This window comes from Nyctibius grandis, chromosome 4 (assembly GCF_013368605.1).
Source record: "Nyctibius grandis isolate bNycGra1 chromosome 4, bNycGra1.pri, whole genome shotgun sequence".
Classification (NCBI taxonomy): Eukaryota; Metazoa; Chordata; class Aves; order Nyctibiiformes; family Nyctibiidae; genus Nyctibius; species Nyctibius grandis.
The window spans coordinates 94,656,821-94,672,209 of NC_090661.1; the positions used below are offsets into that span (position 1 = coordinate 94,656,821).

Consider the following 15,389-nt stretch of genomic DNA (forward strand, 5'->3'; position numbering starts at 1 on the left):
TCTAGCGACAATAATGGCCTTGGAAATATTTATCGTGTAGATGCAATTAAGTTGAGCGACAGAATATCAGTAATGTTATTTGTTTCTCTCTGCAAGAAGAACATGTTTAACACTAGTTATAGTTTTGGGTCTGCAGCCAACGCATTTTTTTTCTTTCCAATTTTAAAGACAATTTCAGCTTTATCCCTGTGTCCTCAGATCATTGCAAGAAATGGTGACCCTTACTATTTATCTGCTGGTCATCTTGGCTCAAGCTCTTGCGGGGCCTTGCAATCCAAATAAAGCAGGTAAAATAACATAAGTCTCCTATGATCTTCTCTTGTAATTAAGCTGCTAAAGGGTTTTTTTTCTATTTAAAAGTGGAATGGTTTTTCTTTAGAAAGTTAAGGATTCCGGAGAGCTAATCCTTACATTTCCTTTATTGATCTGCTTTCAGCTAACACAGTAAAGCACGTACCACTAAAGTCCTTGCCCCACAGAGAATTAGGCTTATGCTTAACTCTGTGCAATAATCATAGTGCAACAAAGTTAAGCAGAAGCAGCATTCAGGCATAAAATGGCAAAGAAAACAACAACAATTAGAAATGATCTGCAATAGCAATGGCTAGATGCAGCAGATCTTTGCTGCCAAAGCTGGGCTTTAGTCTCACCGACTGCAATCAGATGAGTGGTGAATGAATGTGCTGGGCTGAACTCCTGAACCACACTGCTGTATTAAACAAGAAAAAACAAAAATCATTGATGCTAAGGCCCTAATTGCACACTGATTTCTGCCTAGAAATTCAAATGATCTGGCGCCAGACATGCCTGTAATGTAGAATTCACTACAATTAAGAAATGTGCTTTAGAAATGCATTGGAATATGCCTCAGTGTTTGCTTTGTATGTGCATGGCTGTTGTCAGTCTACTGCCAGTAATTTCATGGTATATTTCAAGTATTTGGCCCTCTAGCCATTTATTTCAGTACCTTCCTTTGCACAAGCAGTTTCTCTGAACTGCAGGAATTTTCATAGCTGTAAAGTCACTAGAGTTACAAATCTGACCATCATGACAAGCAGAATCAGCCTGCGTGTGTTGGTTTGTTGACCAGAAGGTTTGTTCACCAGAAAAGAGCGACTTGTTAAGGTCCCTATTTGACTTTCCCTGAGTATTCCCTAACCTTCTGTAGACATGGAAAGGCTGCAAAATCAGGCTTTTATCATAAAAATTAGAGTGTCAAAGGCTTTAAGAGAAATAATTAAATAATTCCAGGTAGGGTGTCTTTTTTCTGACTGTAGCAATTGGAAATCTTTCTCAATTTTCAGGTCACTAATGGTTAGTCAATATTTGCCCTTTAAATTCCCACCAGACATTCAAATTTGCACTGCCTGATTCTCTTTGAAAAATGTCCAATTCTGCTGTCATGAGGCAATCAGTCTGTAAATTATAATGTTCAATATTCATGGTTGTATTAGCAATCACCATGCGTGGAAACGTATTGCACTGCGATTAGCCATCACTGGTAACAGGTCTAGGATTTTGGTTCATGTACTGTTGCTATTAACAGGGCTGGGCTTTTCAGTTCATTTATTACTGCCATTAACAGGGCTAGGCTTTTCATTTCATTTTTAAATCTTAGTTTTAAACTTGAGAATTCTAAAAATTCAGTTTACACTGGCACTGTAATGTCAGTGCAAGGAGAGAAAGGGCAGAATGTGTATCGTGGCCTAGATCTAACACGGCTACAAAAAGGTGCACATCTACTGAAGCCTAACAAACGACTCCACCAATATTATTTTTACAGAGTCAGTGGTGTTACAGAAGGCAGCTCTGCAGCATAATCTGACAGATTTCAGAGCAGTAATTTTTCACTTCAGGTTTCTTAGCAGTGTCTCTGCTCCTTAATCAGCTATTCCAGAAAGATAAAAAAATTTACATTCAGTTCTGCATTGATTAGAAGGCAAAGGCCAAACTCTTCCAAAGAGGACAGAATTTAACAACCCAAAGGTCAGTTTTGTGTAGCGAAACCTGCTCACATTAGGGGACCTTTCAGCACACACCCCTGCTCACAGAAATTTAATCCCAATGGAAAGCAGGTGTGCAGACCTGCCTCTTGAAAGAAAAACACCACTGAACATCACTCTAGGTGTATTATTTTCCTTTCAGATGTAATTCTGGTATACTGCTATCCTAAAACTATCATTACCAAAATACCGGAGTGTCCTTACGGATGGGAGGTTAATCAGCTGGCACTTGGAGGCATTTGCTACAATGGGATCCACGATTCAGGATATTACCAATTCACAATCCCGGACCTGTCACCTAAAAACAAATCATACTGTGGGACGCAGTCAGAGGTAAGACTATCAAGGTTGACATTTCTGACTCAGAAATTGGCTGGACTCACTTGAGAGAGTCCCATTTGCTTCAGCTTGGAGTAGGCTTTAAGTACTGATGGAAGGAGGAGGCAAACTCCAGTATCAGGGAGAAGGAAGAATCAAATAGTTGTGCTTTGCATCTACAGCCAAAATACTTGCAGGCTTAGTGATATTAGTCTGTGTGTTAGTCGCCCATTTGCACCTGTATTACACAGAACATATACATTGTAAGGCATTTATATAGGCAGCACAGCATATGAAGAGCTACAAAACGAGGTTTCCTTGGGGATGGTGTTTTGTCACCAGATTGAGTCTTCACATTCCAAAGTACTGAGTTGTTCCTGATGCCTCAAAGATTCACTACTGCCTACATTTCTCTGTCTCACCACCCGCAGTTCAAGAACCCCATTTATCACTTCTACAACTCCATCGTCTCCAATGACTCCTCAGTAATTGTGAAGAGCCAGCCTGTGAATTACTCATTCACCTGCACATACAATGCCAACTACCTGGTGAACCAGGCTGCCTTTGACCAAAGGTATGTCCTCTTATGGAAGTGCGCCTCACCCCGTTTTCAGCACCACATCTCACTCGTACAGAAACTTTGTTATGTCCCCAGGGTGGCCACCGTCCATGTGAAGAATGGAAGCTCCGGCTCATTTGAAAGTCAGTTGTCCCTCAACTTCTACGCTGTAAGTGCTCTTTGCCACCCAGCTTTTTGCCTTCACCTTCCACAGGCTTCAGCCTAAGAGCTGGAAAAAGAGTGCTGCTGCTCCTGACTTTTATGTGTCATTGAGCACATTAGCAGCTTGGAACAGATAATTACAGTGGGGTTTGCAGGGGTCCTTGTTTGTGCTGATTAACAGGGATACACTTAAATTGAACAGAGCAGACACATGCCAGCTGTTCTTTTAATCCCTCCAAATCAGGCAGATTTTTCTGCTGAGAGGTACATTTCTAACATGCTGGCAGGTTTTATAAGAAAAAGCAAAACTTGTTTGTAGTCCCATTCAAAGAGCGGCATGTTTCTGCAGGCACCACTGCTATCACTTAGTCTCTATAGATACTCTATAGATAGCTCCGTGTATTTCTCTTGCAGTTTGCTTCCTCATCCTCTCACCTGACAGATATTTTGTGTTCTCCAGAGATCTTTAGGTCATGCTGGAAATTCGTTTCAAACAAAATATCATCCCTGGATATCAGGCCTATCTTTTGAAACATCCCTCTCCTCCCCACAGCTCCGCACAAGGTGGATTGATGGAAATCTTTCCTCCCCTACCCTGCATTTTGGGCACCAATTGATCACTAAACATTTTATCAGCCTTGGGATGCCACACGAAAGCCCGTGTGGTCTTTTTTACTGATACATGGCATGCTGGTAGTATATATTGGCAAGGTCCAAGCATGTACCACACTGCTCCTATCAACTCCTGACAGAATGGCTGCAAAAACAAATGACGGACAGTGACCAATGGATCTCTGGTACTTTTTTTTTCCACCCAAATGACCGTTTCGTTCTAATGGCTCCCAGGAGTCAAGGAGGGAATGGCTAAACTGCACTAATACATTTTCCCACTGAGCACAAGTGCAGAAAAAGCTGAAAAAGCTAATAGATCACTCCTGTTTTGTTTTGTTCACATTTTCACTGGGGAGAAAATGTTAATTTCAATGAAATGTTCAATTTTTTTTTTTCTGTCAAAATGGAAGTAAAAGATTTCTTTTGCCTTGCTATTCATCTCTGCTGCTGTCTGACACAGCCCTCTGCCTCAGGTGGGCCACACTTCCAGGTGCTTCACATGCCCATTTCCTCACCCAGAAGCAGCACCCAAGCTGCAGTGTAACCCAGTAGAAACAGCTCCGTCTCACCTGCCCTTTAGCCTGTGACACACCATTAACAGCAAAGGACTGTGATGCAGCATGAGGAGCTGGAGCCTGAATGGAGATCAGACCTTCAGCACTGAAACCTGTTGTGAAAAAAAGCAAGACAGTACCCTAAAACAGTGTCATGCAATAGAGTTTGGAAAAGAAGCACTATACCAGGTTCAACTCATTTTAGCACAAGGGCTGAGAAGAGTTTTGTTACAGTATGTCTGCAAGTTCTCTCCTTTGAGAGAAATCCTTGGTTAAATGAGAATTTCTCAGGGCACTTAACAGCCATGGATCACTAATCTAAGCACAACCTCGAGCCTTAACTTCAGTGTATCCAATCTATCAGATGTTGCAGTGGGAATACTGTAGTGCCTCACAGCCATCTCGCTGTGTAGGTGAGGTCAGGTGCATAAGAAAATCAGTACCAGGGAACTGAGCAAGAACAGCAGGGAAAGATAGTCCAACAGCTCCAGAACTACATATACCTGACTCCCACTGTGTAGATTTAACAACTAAGTAAACCAATGCTACAGCTAAACGTTACTCTTTATACAGTTCTGGTGCTAGCTTTGTTATGATATTATGCAATAAAAAGGAGCAGGATTTAAGGTAGGTACTTCATTGTATTTGTAACCAAGCTTTCTCACTGGAGCACCACACGCTGCACTACTTTTAGCAGGCTGGCTTTTTAGTGAATGAATGACTATAGCTGGCAGAGCTCTTTCTGCACGCTCGTGCCCCCTCAGCTCTCACCTTGCTGGCCACCACAAGTATAAATCACGGAGTGCTGAACCTTTGCATACAGGCATGTGATTTCTGCTTAATTCCTTTTCCCTGACATGTGACCATCTCCCAACCCCATTCCCATTCCATACAGTCATCTCCAGTCTCTCAATCCCACCAGCTTCCCCCACCACCTCTGGTGTACCAGAAGCAGCAGCAAGCTTGCTTCCCACCCATGCTATGATATAACCCAAATAGCATCAAATTCTGTCACTTACTATCATTATAAGCCAAACATTAACAAAAAGATTTTTTAATACTATCTTGGGCTTGCAACAGTCCTAGTACTAGGTGTAGAGTTTGGAGCTTGCAGGTAATAAGAACCCAGACTTCTGAAGTCCATCTCTCCAGAGCTGTATGAAGTTGCCACATGCCTTTGTATCGCATGTTACTAGTAACGTATAATGCCTTTCTCTTTGTCTTTCAAAGAATGCCAAGTTTTCAAGTATAAAAGAAGCCCCTTTCATCGTTGAAACATCAGAAATTGGTTCTGACATATTTGCTGGAGTGGAAGCTAAGGGCTTAAGTGACAGGTAGGCAGGGGAAGGAATAATAATTAATAAATTGGCAATCAGGACATTCCTTGCTAATCTGGGGTTTGTGTCTCCCCAGGTTCAAAGTTGTTCTCAACAACTGCTGGGCAACTCCCTCCTCCGAGTATTTCTACCAGATCCACTGGCCTCTGATCACCAAGGGGTAGGTGCTGGTGGGACCGGGGGGAGGACCTCTGCCCAGCCCAGCCCTGAGGATGACAGAAAGCCAGGGGATAGGGGATGAGAGGGCAAAAGAGAAGCTGGCCTACAGCAAGGAAAATTCATCCATCAGACTGCGACCTCAGGAGAGTTTCACTGAAGCCATGTAGGCTCTGACACTGCTTCTCCATGTACAACACAGGTGTGCCACGGACAACTCCATCCTTGTGCACGAGAATGGGAAAACGAGCCGGGCGACATTCCAGTTCAACGCTTTCCGCTTCCGTAACATCCCCAAGCTGTCCAAGGTCTGGCTGCACTGTGAGACGCATGTCTGTGACAGCGAGAAGTTCTCCTGCCCGGTGGTAAGGCCTCCCTCCCAGAGAAACACACGGTGCTAAATTTACACAGGGGATGTCGAGACTTTCCTGAGAGCATGTTGGGTGCAGAGCCAGTTCCAGAGCTTTCAGTAGATGGAGCCACTGCCACGCGTGATCCTGAGCGGCCAACCATGCACCCCGACCCCTGTCAAACCCCAGACCATGTATGCAACATTGGGCAACTTGTTTAAATGTATTGAGAAATAATGTCGCACTTCAAAAACTCAGTTCTCGTCAATATCCCAGACTACAGTCCTGTCTGACAAACAGCTACAGTTAAACACAAGCCTGGAAAAAAGGAGAAAGTAGAGCTTTTTCCATTTTTTACCAAATATCTCGGTGCTGAGGGCACCCTGGGGGCAGCAGGAGAACCTGGCTCAAAGCTCACTGCTCGTCAAACGAAACCTCCCAGTCCCCCTTCCCAGGGAAAGTCCTCTCTGCCATCCTGCAGTCAGTTACTGCTCTTGCAGCCATCCTATTCTCCATGAAATACATAAGTTGTCACTGGAGCAGGAGCTGAGGTCAAAGAGTAGATTCCTGTGACCTTAGGTGGGAATGAGGTGGGGGTGCTATACAGTCATGTTATTTAGGATGGGGAGGTACACACTGCTTGCACCAACTGGTGTGTCTGAAGTGTCTTTCTTTAAAGACTTCTCTCCCCCTCCTTCACTAAGTCGGAGTTTCGCTCTTCTTTCTCTCATGCAATGAATGTGTCATTGCTATAAAATGAAGTCAAATTTTATTTAACCTGAAATGAAAGCCCTAAATACTCCTTGGATGACATACTGCCATTTCAGCAAAAAATATTTCTTGCTGGAGAAAAGAAAGCATCACTCCTGGCGAAACCAACTTTTCTTTCTAAACCCTTTCTCAGTCAAGGAGCCAAATTAAGACAGCAGTTTATTACCCAGCCTCAGCACTAAGCAGGGGACACTGATTTGTGCAAAACCTGCACGTCTGATAAAACTGCATTGTTAGAAATTCTAAGCTTCAAAGGCAACAGAAAAAAACTCTGGGCTTAGATTTTGTTGTTTGGTTTTAAAGATTTCTTCAACTTTTTATCCAGACACAGACCAGGGTTAAAAGAAAACACAAAACCAGTACTCCGTATCTGCCTTTGTGACAGTACTGCCAAACATCTCCATCATCCTTTCAGGCATAGGGTGGAATTTCCTCCTCACCCTCCAGCGTAGGATAATTGCTCAATCAGGCTAACATCCCTCGAGTCCACTTCCAACCCAAAAATGCAGCTGGTGGTCTGCTGCAATTAAGGTTGAACCAAGCTGGGGGTCTACACTTACAAGCAACTCATAACCAGAATTACCACACGCTGAGTTTGTGGGGAAAAAAAAAAAAAAAAAGCCCACAGCTGGGGATCTGCAAAGGTCAGGGGATGTACAAGGACCTTTAATCTGTAGAGCACTGCCTCCAGTACAGACCTTGTCAGCTGTGACAGGCATCATTAGTGCTGGACATGAGATGATCTATATGGAAGGGACTTGGTGCTTCCTGTTTCTACCCCATGGGCAACAACCACAATTAGTAATAAACAACAACAGAAGCCTCCACAGAGGTCATGGGTTAAATAGATGGAGCTCAGCTTCTCCCTTCCTTCTTGACAGGAGTTTTGTTTAAAGCAGGATGGAAAGGGCAGCCCAGGAGGACCTGTGATTAGCAAGGGGACACCCATCTGGATCCTGCCATCTCACAACTGAGAAGAGCACTTATACCGACAGTCACTGTAAAGGCTGTGGCACATCAAAATCCTCAGAAAATGCACTGTAAGGACTCTCCTTAAATCTCTCCTGCACCAAAAAACCCCAATAATTACAGGAAAAAATATCCCTAGAAAATATGCAGCAATATTGACATAGATTTCACTTCCATGGTTGGAAACATGAGAATTTGGTTTGGATTTTTTTTTTTTATCTTTAATTTTTTTGGTATACATGGCTTTCTCTCTGATCTCTCGAGACATGTGACAAACGAAAACAGCGCATGGAACAAACCGGAGGCGTTTTAGTGGCGGAGATAACTGTACGCAGTAAGTGATCGGGTTTCTGGGGTGTTTCTCCCCTTGGGGAGCAATGAAGCTGGGAGCCACCCGTGGCTCGCAGGGCAGGAGTGGGTGGAGGGAGCCAAACCCCTCTGCCAGAGCCCTTTCCCCCATGGCAGCAGGAGTCTGGAACAGAAGTTGGTCCCATCCAGGCTCGGGGCTCTGGCAGAAGAGCTCAGTGAAACTCTCCTCATTTACAAAGTGAGTAAAGGCACCCATTTGGCATTAACGATAAATGGCCAAACCACTTACACACCAGGTTAGCAAGGTAAACTCTGCTCGCCTGCATTTAACCTCAGCAACAGCCCAGACAACCTCCAATAGAGTGGGAGAGAGGCCAGGCTTCGGAGCAGCAGGAAAGCTTTTCTTTACACTGTGGGTTGGTACTTCAGCATACCCATAACTCTGATGGGTTAACCCTTCGTGCCTATTGCTCCTGATATGCAAATTGAACTGCAATCAGATTTTCCCATTATAAAGCAATGCCTGTTTCCTCTCACTGCTGCCTCCCAGAGGCACCAGGAATTTCTCCCTGAGCTGGTTTAATTCTGTGGATCCAGCACATCTTTTGAAACAGGTCCTTGGAACAACGTATGCCTAAATTGTGTTTTCACTAAAGCCCTTTACACCGGTTTATCAATTACATCCACATCAACCTGAAAGACAATTTAAAATTACAAATATGTGTAGAGCAGCATCATTGCAATTCAGTGTGTTGCACCAGTAAAGCTCCATTAATTTTAGAGGATAAAAGAACTGATGATCCTTTTATAATTTCAGACAGTAAAGCCAAGAGGAAGAAATATCCAGAATTTCAAAATGTGACAAATGTCATCTGTTGTGCTTTTACAAAGCAGGCTGGTGCACTTTGCCCTATTTTAAACATGCCATCCCAGTGTTATCTTTTTCTCTTATTTTATACAGGCAAAGGTTTATCCAGACTTTACACACTCTCAGGTAAATAGCAAAATATGACAATGAAAGTATCAATCCCAAATATGGATTTTGAGTGACTCTGTCAACATAAAAACCATAGCTCCAAGAAAGACCTGGTAAATTTGACAGAAAGGGAAAAATTTCAAAATCAAATTTCATTCCTCAATGTCATACACTTTGTTTTCCTCCTTTTGGCACATCCCTCACTCTGGACAATAAAGTCACACCAATAACTTCCAATACTGAACATTACTTTCTCTTATTTTCACATCCTCTTCCCCAAAAAAGGAACAAGCATGTTTCACCGGGTTAACAGAGATGTCTGAAAGCATTTCTGTTTGGAGAGGGTTTGAAAATGCCCTTTCAAAGCCTATTTGTTAAAACTTGATATGGTGACAGAGCCACATTAAGGGTGTGCTATTGCATTGATGGGGATGGGAAGAGGAGGTGAAAAGCAGCTGACAGGGAAATAGTCACATTTAGTCTGTGTTTCTCTTGCAGATATCATCTTCCACCTACTCTTTGCAACTGGATTTTCTGCTGTTTTATTATAAAATGCAGCCCAGCTGTGCTTCTTAACTTTTCCCACTCCTGTTTGGACTGGACTTCTTTACTAAAGATGTTTATTTTACAGAGGAAAAATGAAAGTCACAAAAAAATCCTTGTGCACCATTTTACCAGATAAATAAAACACTCCATGAGCTTTGTGCCTCGAATACTGGAGAATCCCAAAGCAGATCTGCCTCTCCCCAGTCTCTGTGGGCATTTTAAACTAGTGAAAACCTAAGGGTTATACATTCTACTGATGCTTCCTTTTAAAGAGTTGTGATGTCAACAGTACTTGTTTCTATAAGGAATATAGGAATATGCAAACTTAGCATTTTTCAACACCAAATTTCCCTTCAGTGTCCCCCTTCCCTGTCAGTCTCAGTGTGGTACCAAACTCCCCTCCAGGCCTGGTCTTGCAAGGTCCTAACTTGCTGTGTGAAGCCTTTGTAACAAGATGAAAACTAACCTAACATGCCAAGGATGGGAGAAAAGGATGCTTTTTATGTAGCAATAGTTAGAAGGTCCTCAGAATTAATTATCTGACATTTCTTTCCTGCTTCTCAGCGTTGTCAGTATTGATTGGTTGGGTTAAGTACAGTACGACACATGCTGCAGTAGGTACAACACTGTTAGGAGTAGAATGTCTTGCTGACTGGACAGGCTCAGTGCTGGATAGCTGCATGGTGTGGATGCAAATTAAGCACGTCTGAGGTTGGAAAACAAGCTAATGAGCTTTACACTTCCTTGAAGACATAGCTGGTGTCAGACACAACAGGGTTCAGGTGTTAGCTCTGCACTTGAGTAAAAACAGCTCTTAAACAGCAAGAAGGAATCACTAGAAAGGGAAACCATAATTTCTAAAGAGCAGGAAATATCAGGACACAAAACAATTTCCCAGCACGAGTGACAGTAGGTTCCCTACTTCTAGCAATTACTAAACCAATATTGAACAAAATTCTTGAAAGTGTAAGAAACATTCCTAGGCCTTTTCCGTGAAACTTCCAGGACCCTAAATGTGAAAGAGAGAAGAATGACTATGGCTGTTACACTTCCTATTAATGAACACAGTGGGTGTACCTTTGTCTGTACATAGTGCAGCACAAGCACATTATAGAAATTTTGCTATTGTTTTTAGAGAGGAAACCTCCTGAACTAAGTGAATTAATTAATTCTTAATGCTATTAAATTAAGGATTTTAAGCTCCCTGTTCTTTTTAAAACCTCATTGTTATGAAGATAATGCATAGCTAGAATATGCATACATCACAGCCGCAGTTTTCAAATACACACAGATCCCCCTTACCATGGACTCTGTTTGCTCCTCTAGGTGTAATCTCAGTCCATACATATTTATAAGTAACTGAGAAAAACAAAGCTGTTTCGAAGCTGAAATTACAGCAGACAGCATCCACCCTGACAGCCTGCAGAAAAACAGTGCACTGTGATGGTGTTCATCGAGCCATTACAAACAAGAGAGGGCACTCTCTTGACAGAACTCTCTGCTTTAGACAGACCAGAGTTAGAAGATCTGTCACTGCAAAGTATTTCTTAGTGGTACACGTTTCTAAAGCAGAGCAGAGCTATTGAATGTTTTGTGCACCACAGGACATTCTGATCAGACATAATGACCCTGCAGGTTTTTCTCCCATGTTTGCTGCTTTGCCTCCCTTTCCCCTTCCCTCCTCCCACTAACACCCCAAGTTTCAACATCTCCTGCCAAGTGGCTTTACCTCTTCAGATTCTTGTCCTTGCCGAATGAGATTAACACACCGGCTTCTTCTCCAAAGCCTGTTTCTTTTGCCTTGCCTTTGCAACAATCACTGCTCTCCTATCAATCATGGCTATTTTTTGCAGAAAGCCTTGAACTGCGTTTCCTTGGTAGGTTGATTCATTTTCTTCCTGATTATGCAATAAGTGTTCCTTTGGAACAAACCTGGCAGGATTGCAGCAGCTGTGAAGTGTGCCTCCAAATTCCCAGGCCACCTCCCTGCCCAGCGTGGGATGGAGCCTCTGGGCATACATATCTCCCGTATGTGTTACTGTACTGAGTGGGGCTCATGCAGCCAGCAAGCTGTGGTTGCAGGATGGGCAAAGCCCTATTACCAATTCATATCTGGATCACTATCTCCCTAGAGTCCAAAAATGGTTTATTGCTAAAAACAAACAAAACACAACTGAAAAACAGCTCCCAGAGGTGACTGTGAAAAGATCTATCTGTCAAAGAAGGCAGCAACATATGAACAGGTTTCAGCTCCAGAAATGAACCACTTACTGTTCCTTAAGGAAGCACAAGTTGTCCATCCTAAACAGCTTGCATAAAAAAATATAGATGATAATTCACCTTCATTTTTCCTAATCTGTGTATGGCTTATCACTATTTATTCTGCAAAATACTATTTATGTTGCCAGTATCAGAAAATGCAGTGATCGCAAAAGATTTCAGCACCAGCTAAAGCTTGATAGACTTCATCGTTTCAGATTCACTATAATGATGGATCTTTTCTAGCTGGTGGGACATGAAGATGCTTGCCTTGATCTCTGCATCTGAAAGTCCAACTCAAGGCTGGTCATGGAGTTGTGGGGAAAGGAAGGTTGGTTACAGGGGACACAGATAATCTGTTTAGAACCCAACATTTGTTTTCCCAAGGGTTACAGTTTGATTTTGTCAAAGAATGATTTGGATTGGAAGGGACCTTAAAGATCATCTAGTTCCAACCCCTGTTCTTCCTCCTATTTGGATGAACTCTAATGAGGCATGAGTTTTTACATGTTTACCTTCTCACAGTTTAGCATTGCAATGCTGAAACACAAGGCCACTGAGGTCATGGCAAGAAGTAGGAGAAAAATGAACACACACGGGTGTCAAGATGATAACAACACAGGTTGCAGAACAGTAGCGCGAGTACAGTGACACACATTTACACAATATTTTGTTCATTAAAGATGGGTCACTTTTCTCACTTGCAAATGGTAAACACTGTTACCCTGGGTGGCCTTTGTTTGACAGTCACTGCAGATGCAAATAACGATTAAGAAGGTCCAACAGAAATTGCCAATGAAAGAGTGAGTCAGATATAACACAAAATCCTCAGAAGTACAAACCAGCAAGCATGACACCTATGCAAGTTGGTACTTTCCATCCTTGTCAGACTATATTCAGTGTCCCCAAAAAAGCAGTGCCATGGCATTGCAATTCCTACTCCTGCCACCCCAGGTCCCATAGTGAAAAAGAAGGAGCAGGCTCTGAGACTGTCAAGTCAGAATGAATTATAATCAATCATCATGTCTTATACCGTATGCTGGGATCCCACAACTTCAAAACCAAACTTGAGAACGAATCCTCAGTAGTTGGTTATCAGATGACATGCAATTGATTCTGCTGCAGAGATGCCAGCCTAGGTCTGACCTGATATGCCCACATAGTGCATCCCCTGCTAGCTCAGCCCTGAAAGGAGTGAAGCCACATCAGGACTGCAAGCTTTTCTGTAAGGGGATCTCAGCTCAGTAGCACACTGAGGTGAACATTGCCTACGCTGACAGAATTGGCAATATATTACACAATTCTTGCAGAATAGTATAATAAGAGCCATGACTCGATACATACAAAACACATCATAGAAGTACATCGCCTGTATTAGGCGTGAACCTTCTCACTCTGTTCTGAAGATCAAATCTTTATCTCAATCCAAAGGGCAGCTGTCGCTTGTAGATCCAGAGGGAAAAATAGCTATTGATTGATTGGACCCCAAAGCCCTTTCATGTAGCATATCATTGTGGTTCTGCAAAGGTCAAGTCCAGTGGCTTCAGAGAAGTAAACAGTAATTCTTGCAGCCAGGCAGTCAGGCACTCAAGGGGGAGACTAGGGTCCTGAGCTCCGTCAGAAGCTGCATTGCACCCTGAAGCACAGAGATCAGCCTGCTTTCCAACACATTTTTCTTTACTTTGCTGTTACAAGGAAAACCTAGCACCCATCTAATATCTTAGCCTGCTCTTTAAAAGCAATTATGTTAGACGTGCCAATTCTAAATTCTAAGTGAAATGATGTTAAATTCCACTATACGAAGGCCACCTGCAATGCAAACAGCTGCCCAGTGGTGCAACCAGTCTCCAGCCTTCCCAGACTGCTTCCCACATTGAGTAGCCTGTGTCTCCACTCCTACTAAGTTTTCTCTGCATGTGGTTTTCTTCACTACACCCTCCTCCCACAGACTGGCTCCCCCTCAGCATTTACACACCATGACACAAAACATCAGTGGAAGGGATCCCACCCTGCTGCAAGCCAGCCTGCTTTTCTGCTTACACTCACCTGCTCTAATTGGAAAACAACATGATAATTTTTCTTCTGGGAGCAAACGCAGCAACATACGTCAACACTCCTAAGACACAGACATCGAGGATGTATATCATATCGATCTCATTTTAAAAAGACAATCAAGACGTAATAGCACAGACTTGTCAGTAACATGGCCCTGAAATATGTTTTGAGAAGATCTTGCAGGTTTAAATTGCATTCTGCTTTTCCATAAGCACATTCATCAGAGTCCAAATGATGCAGTACTGCATGACAGGACGTGGGGCATGTAGATCCTGTTCCTCGGCGAGCGCTAAAGCTGAGGTCTAACGCTAAAGCGGAGGTCTTATCACTGTGAGATGTTTGCACAGCACTATAAATTTACATGGTAATTAATAAGACCTGATAAGAGCATCCTGAGCACTCCTCATTGTCTTCATGGCCAGCACTTCTATACTAGCACGTTTTAATGAATACCTCAAAGTACCCTAAAAACAGTAACTGATTAATCAGGAAGATTTAATCTTCCCTTTACAAACTAAGAAAAACTGAAGCAGAAAGGATGAAGTGAGCAGGTCACGGCAGGTGGGCACATCAGAATGCTACTCATTCCAGTTGAGGGAAATGTTACCAGAATAACAGAAAGAGTCATCAAGGAAAAATATGTAACCGAGTCTGATACTTCTGAGGATGAATTATGAATTGCAAATTTTGCATTTATTTTATCTGTATTGGAAAGAGAAATTCCATATATACAGAAAATCAAGACAAATTTAAGAGTTCTGATACACAATTTATTATGTACCTGGTGACCCACAGTAACAAATCACAAGCACCCATAGCAAACATAAGGTAAAACCCAAAGGTTAATCACCTGGAAGGAAGTTTACACCAACAGGTTTTACCTCACGCTAGTGATAGGTGTGCCACTCAGTGGCTGGCAGTCCTTACCCTCTGAGGTACCCAGACCTCCCCTCCCAGCTCACAACCAGCCAGACTCAGGCTGTTTACCTGTGTGAAGGCCAATAATGCAATGTCAGCTTCTCTCTGGGTATATGGCCTATCTCAAAACTAATCACAACACTCAGGAATTTCACAGACACAATAGCTATTTCTTCAGTGTGGTTGATCCCACTGCAGACGGGTAGGCTGCTAGCCACCATATAAACATCACCAGTGGTTTCTACCTTTAGCAACAAAAAGAGCGCAACGATTCTTATTGCATATCCTAGATGTGGGGTGCAGGGTACAAATAAATCTGAACCTTCAATCCTGCAGTGACTATTTTCCAACATGTAAAGAAAAGTGGGGGGAAAAAAAACAAAAATGTTTTGAAGTTACTGTATCAATGGTCCTTCACTGGACTAAACTGAAATTTTATTCAGTTTATTTTCCTAGGAGAGATCTTCAACCACTTCACAACTTACTTTGGCAGATGGGGAAACAAGTTTCCTCCTTATACCCATTAATAGATTAT

The 15,389-nt window shown here is 42.7% G+C and overlaps 1 protein-coding gene across 1 annotated transcript; it reads left to right on the plus strand.

Moving 5' to 3' along the window:
* The first annotated feature begins 211 nt into the window (after nt 1-211).
* TECTB (tectorin beta) lies at nt 212-9,627 on the plus strand. The gene is made up of 10 exons (XM_068399892.1): nt 212-287; nt 2,146-2,336; nt 2,753-2,895; nt 2,977-3,049; nt 5,439-5,542; nt 5,622-5,705; nt 5,904-6,066; nt 8,056-8,125; nt 9,062-9,094; nt 9,575-9,627. The coding sequence occupies exons 1-10, from the start codon at nt 212-214 to the stop codon at nt 9,625-9,627; spliced, it is 990 nt and encodes a 329-aa protein (XP_068255993.1).
* Nucleotides 9,628-15,389: the final 5,762 nt, after the last annotated feature.

Bases quoted from the DNA above. Each gene is read 5' to 3' on its own strand.
- TECTB (XM_068399892.1), top strand. From the start codon at position 212: ATGGTGACCCTTACTATTTATCTGCTGGTCATCTTGGCTCAAGCTCTT. The intron at 2,896-2,976 runs GTATGTCCTCTT...TTATGTCCCCAG, and splicing joins CAGGCTGCCTTTGACCAAAG to GGTGGCCACCGTCCATGTGA. The intron at 8,126-9,061 runs GTAAGTGATCGG...TATTTTATACAG, and splicing joins GGCGGAGATAACTGTACGCA to GCAAAGGTTTATCCAGACTT.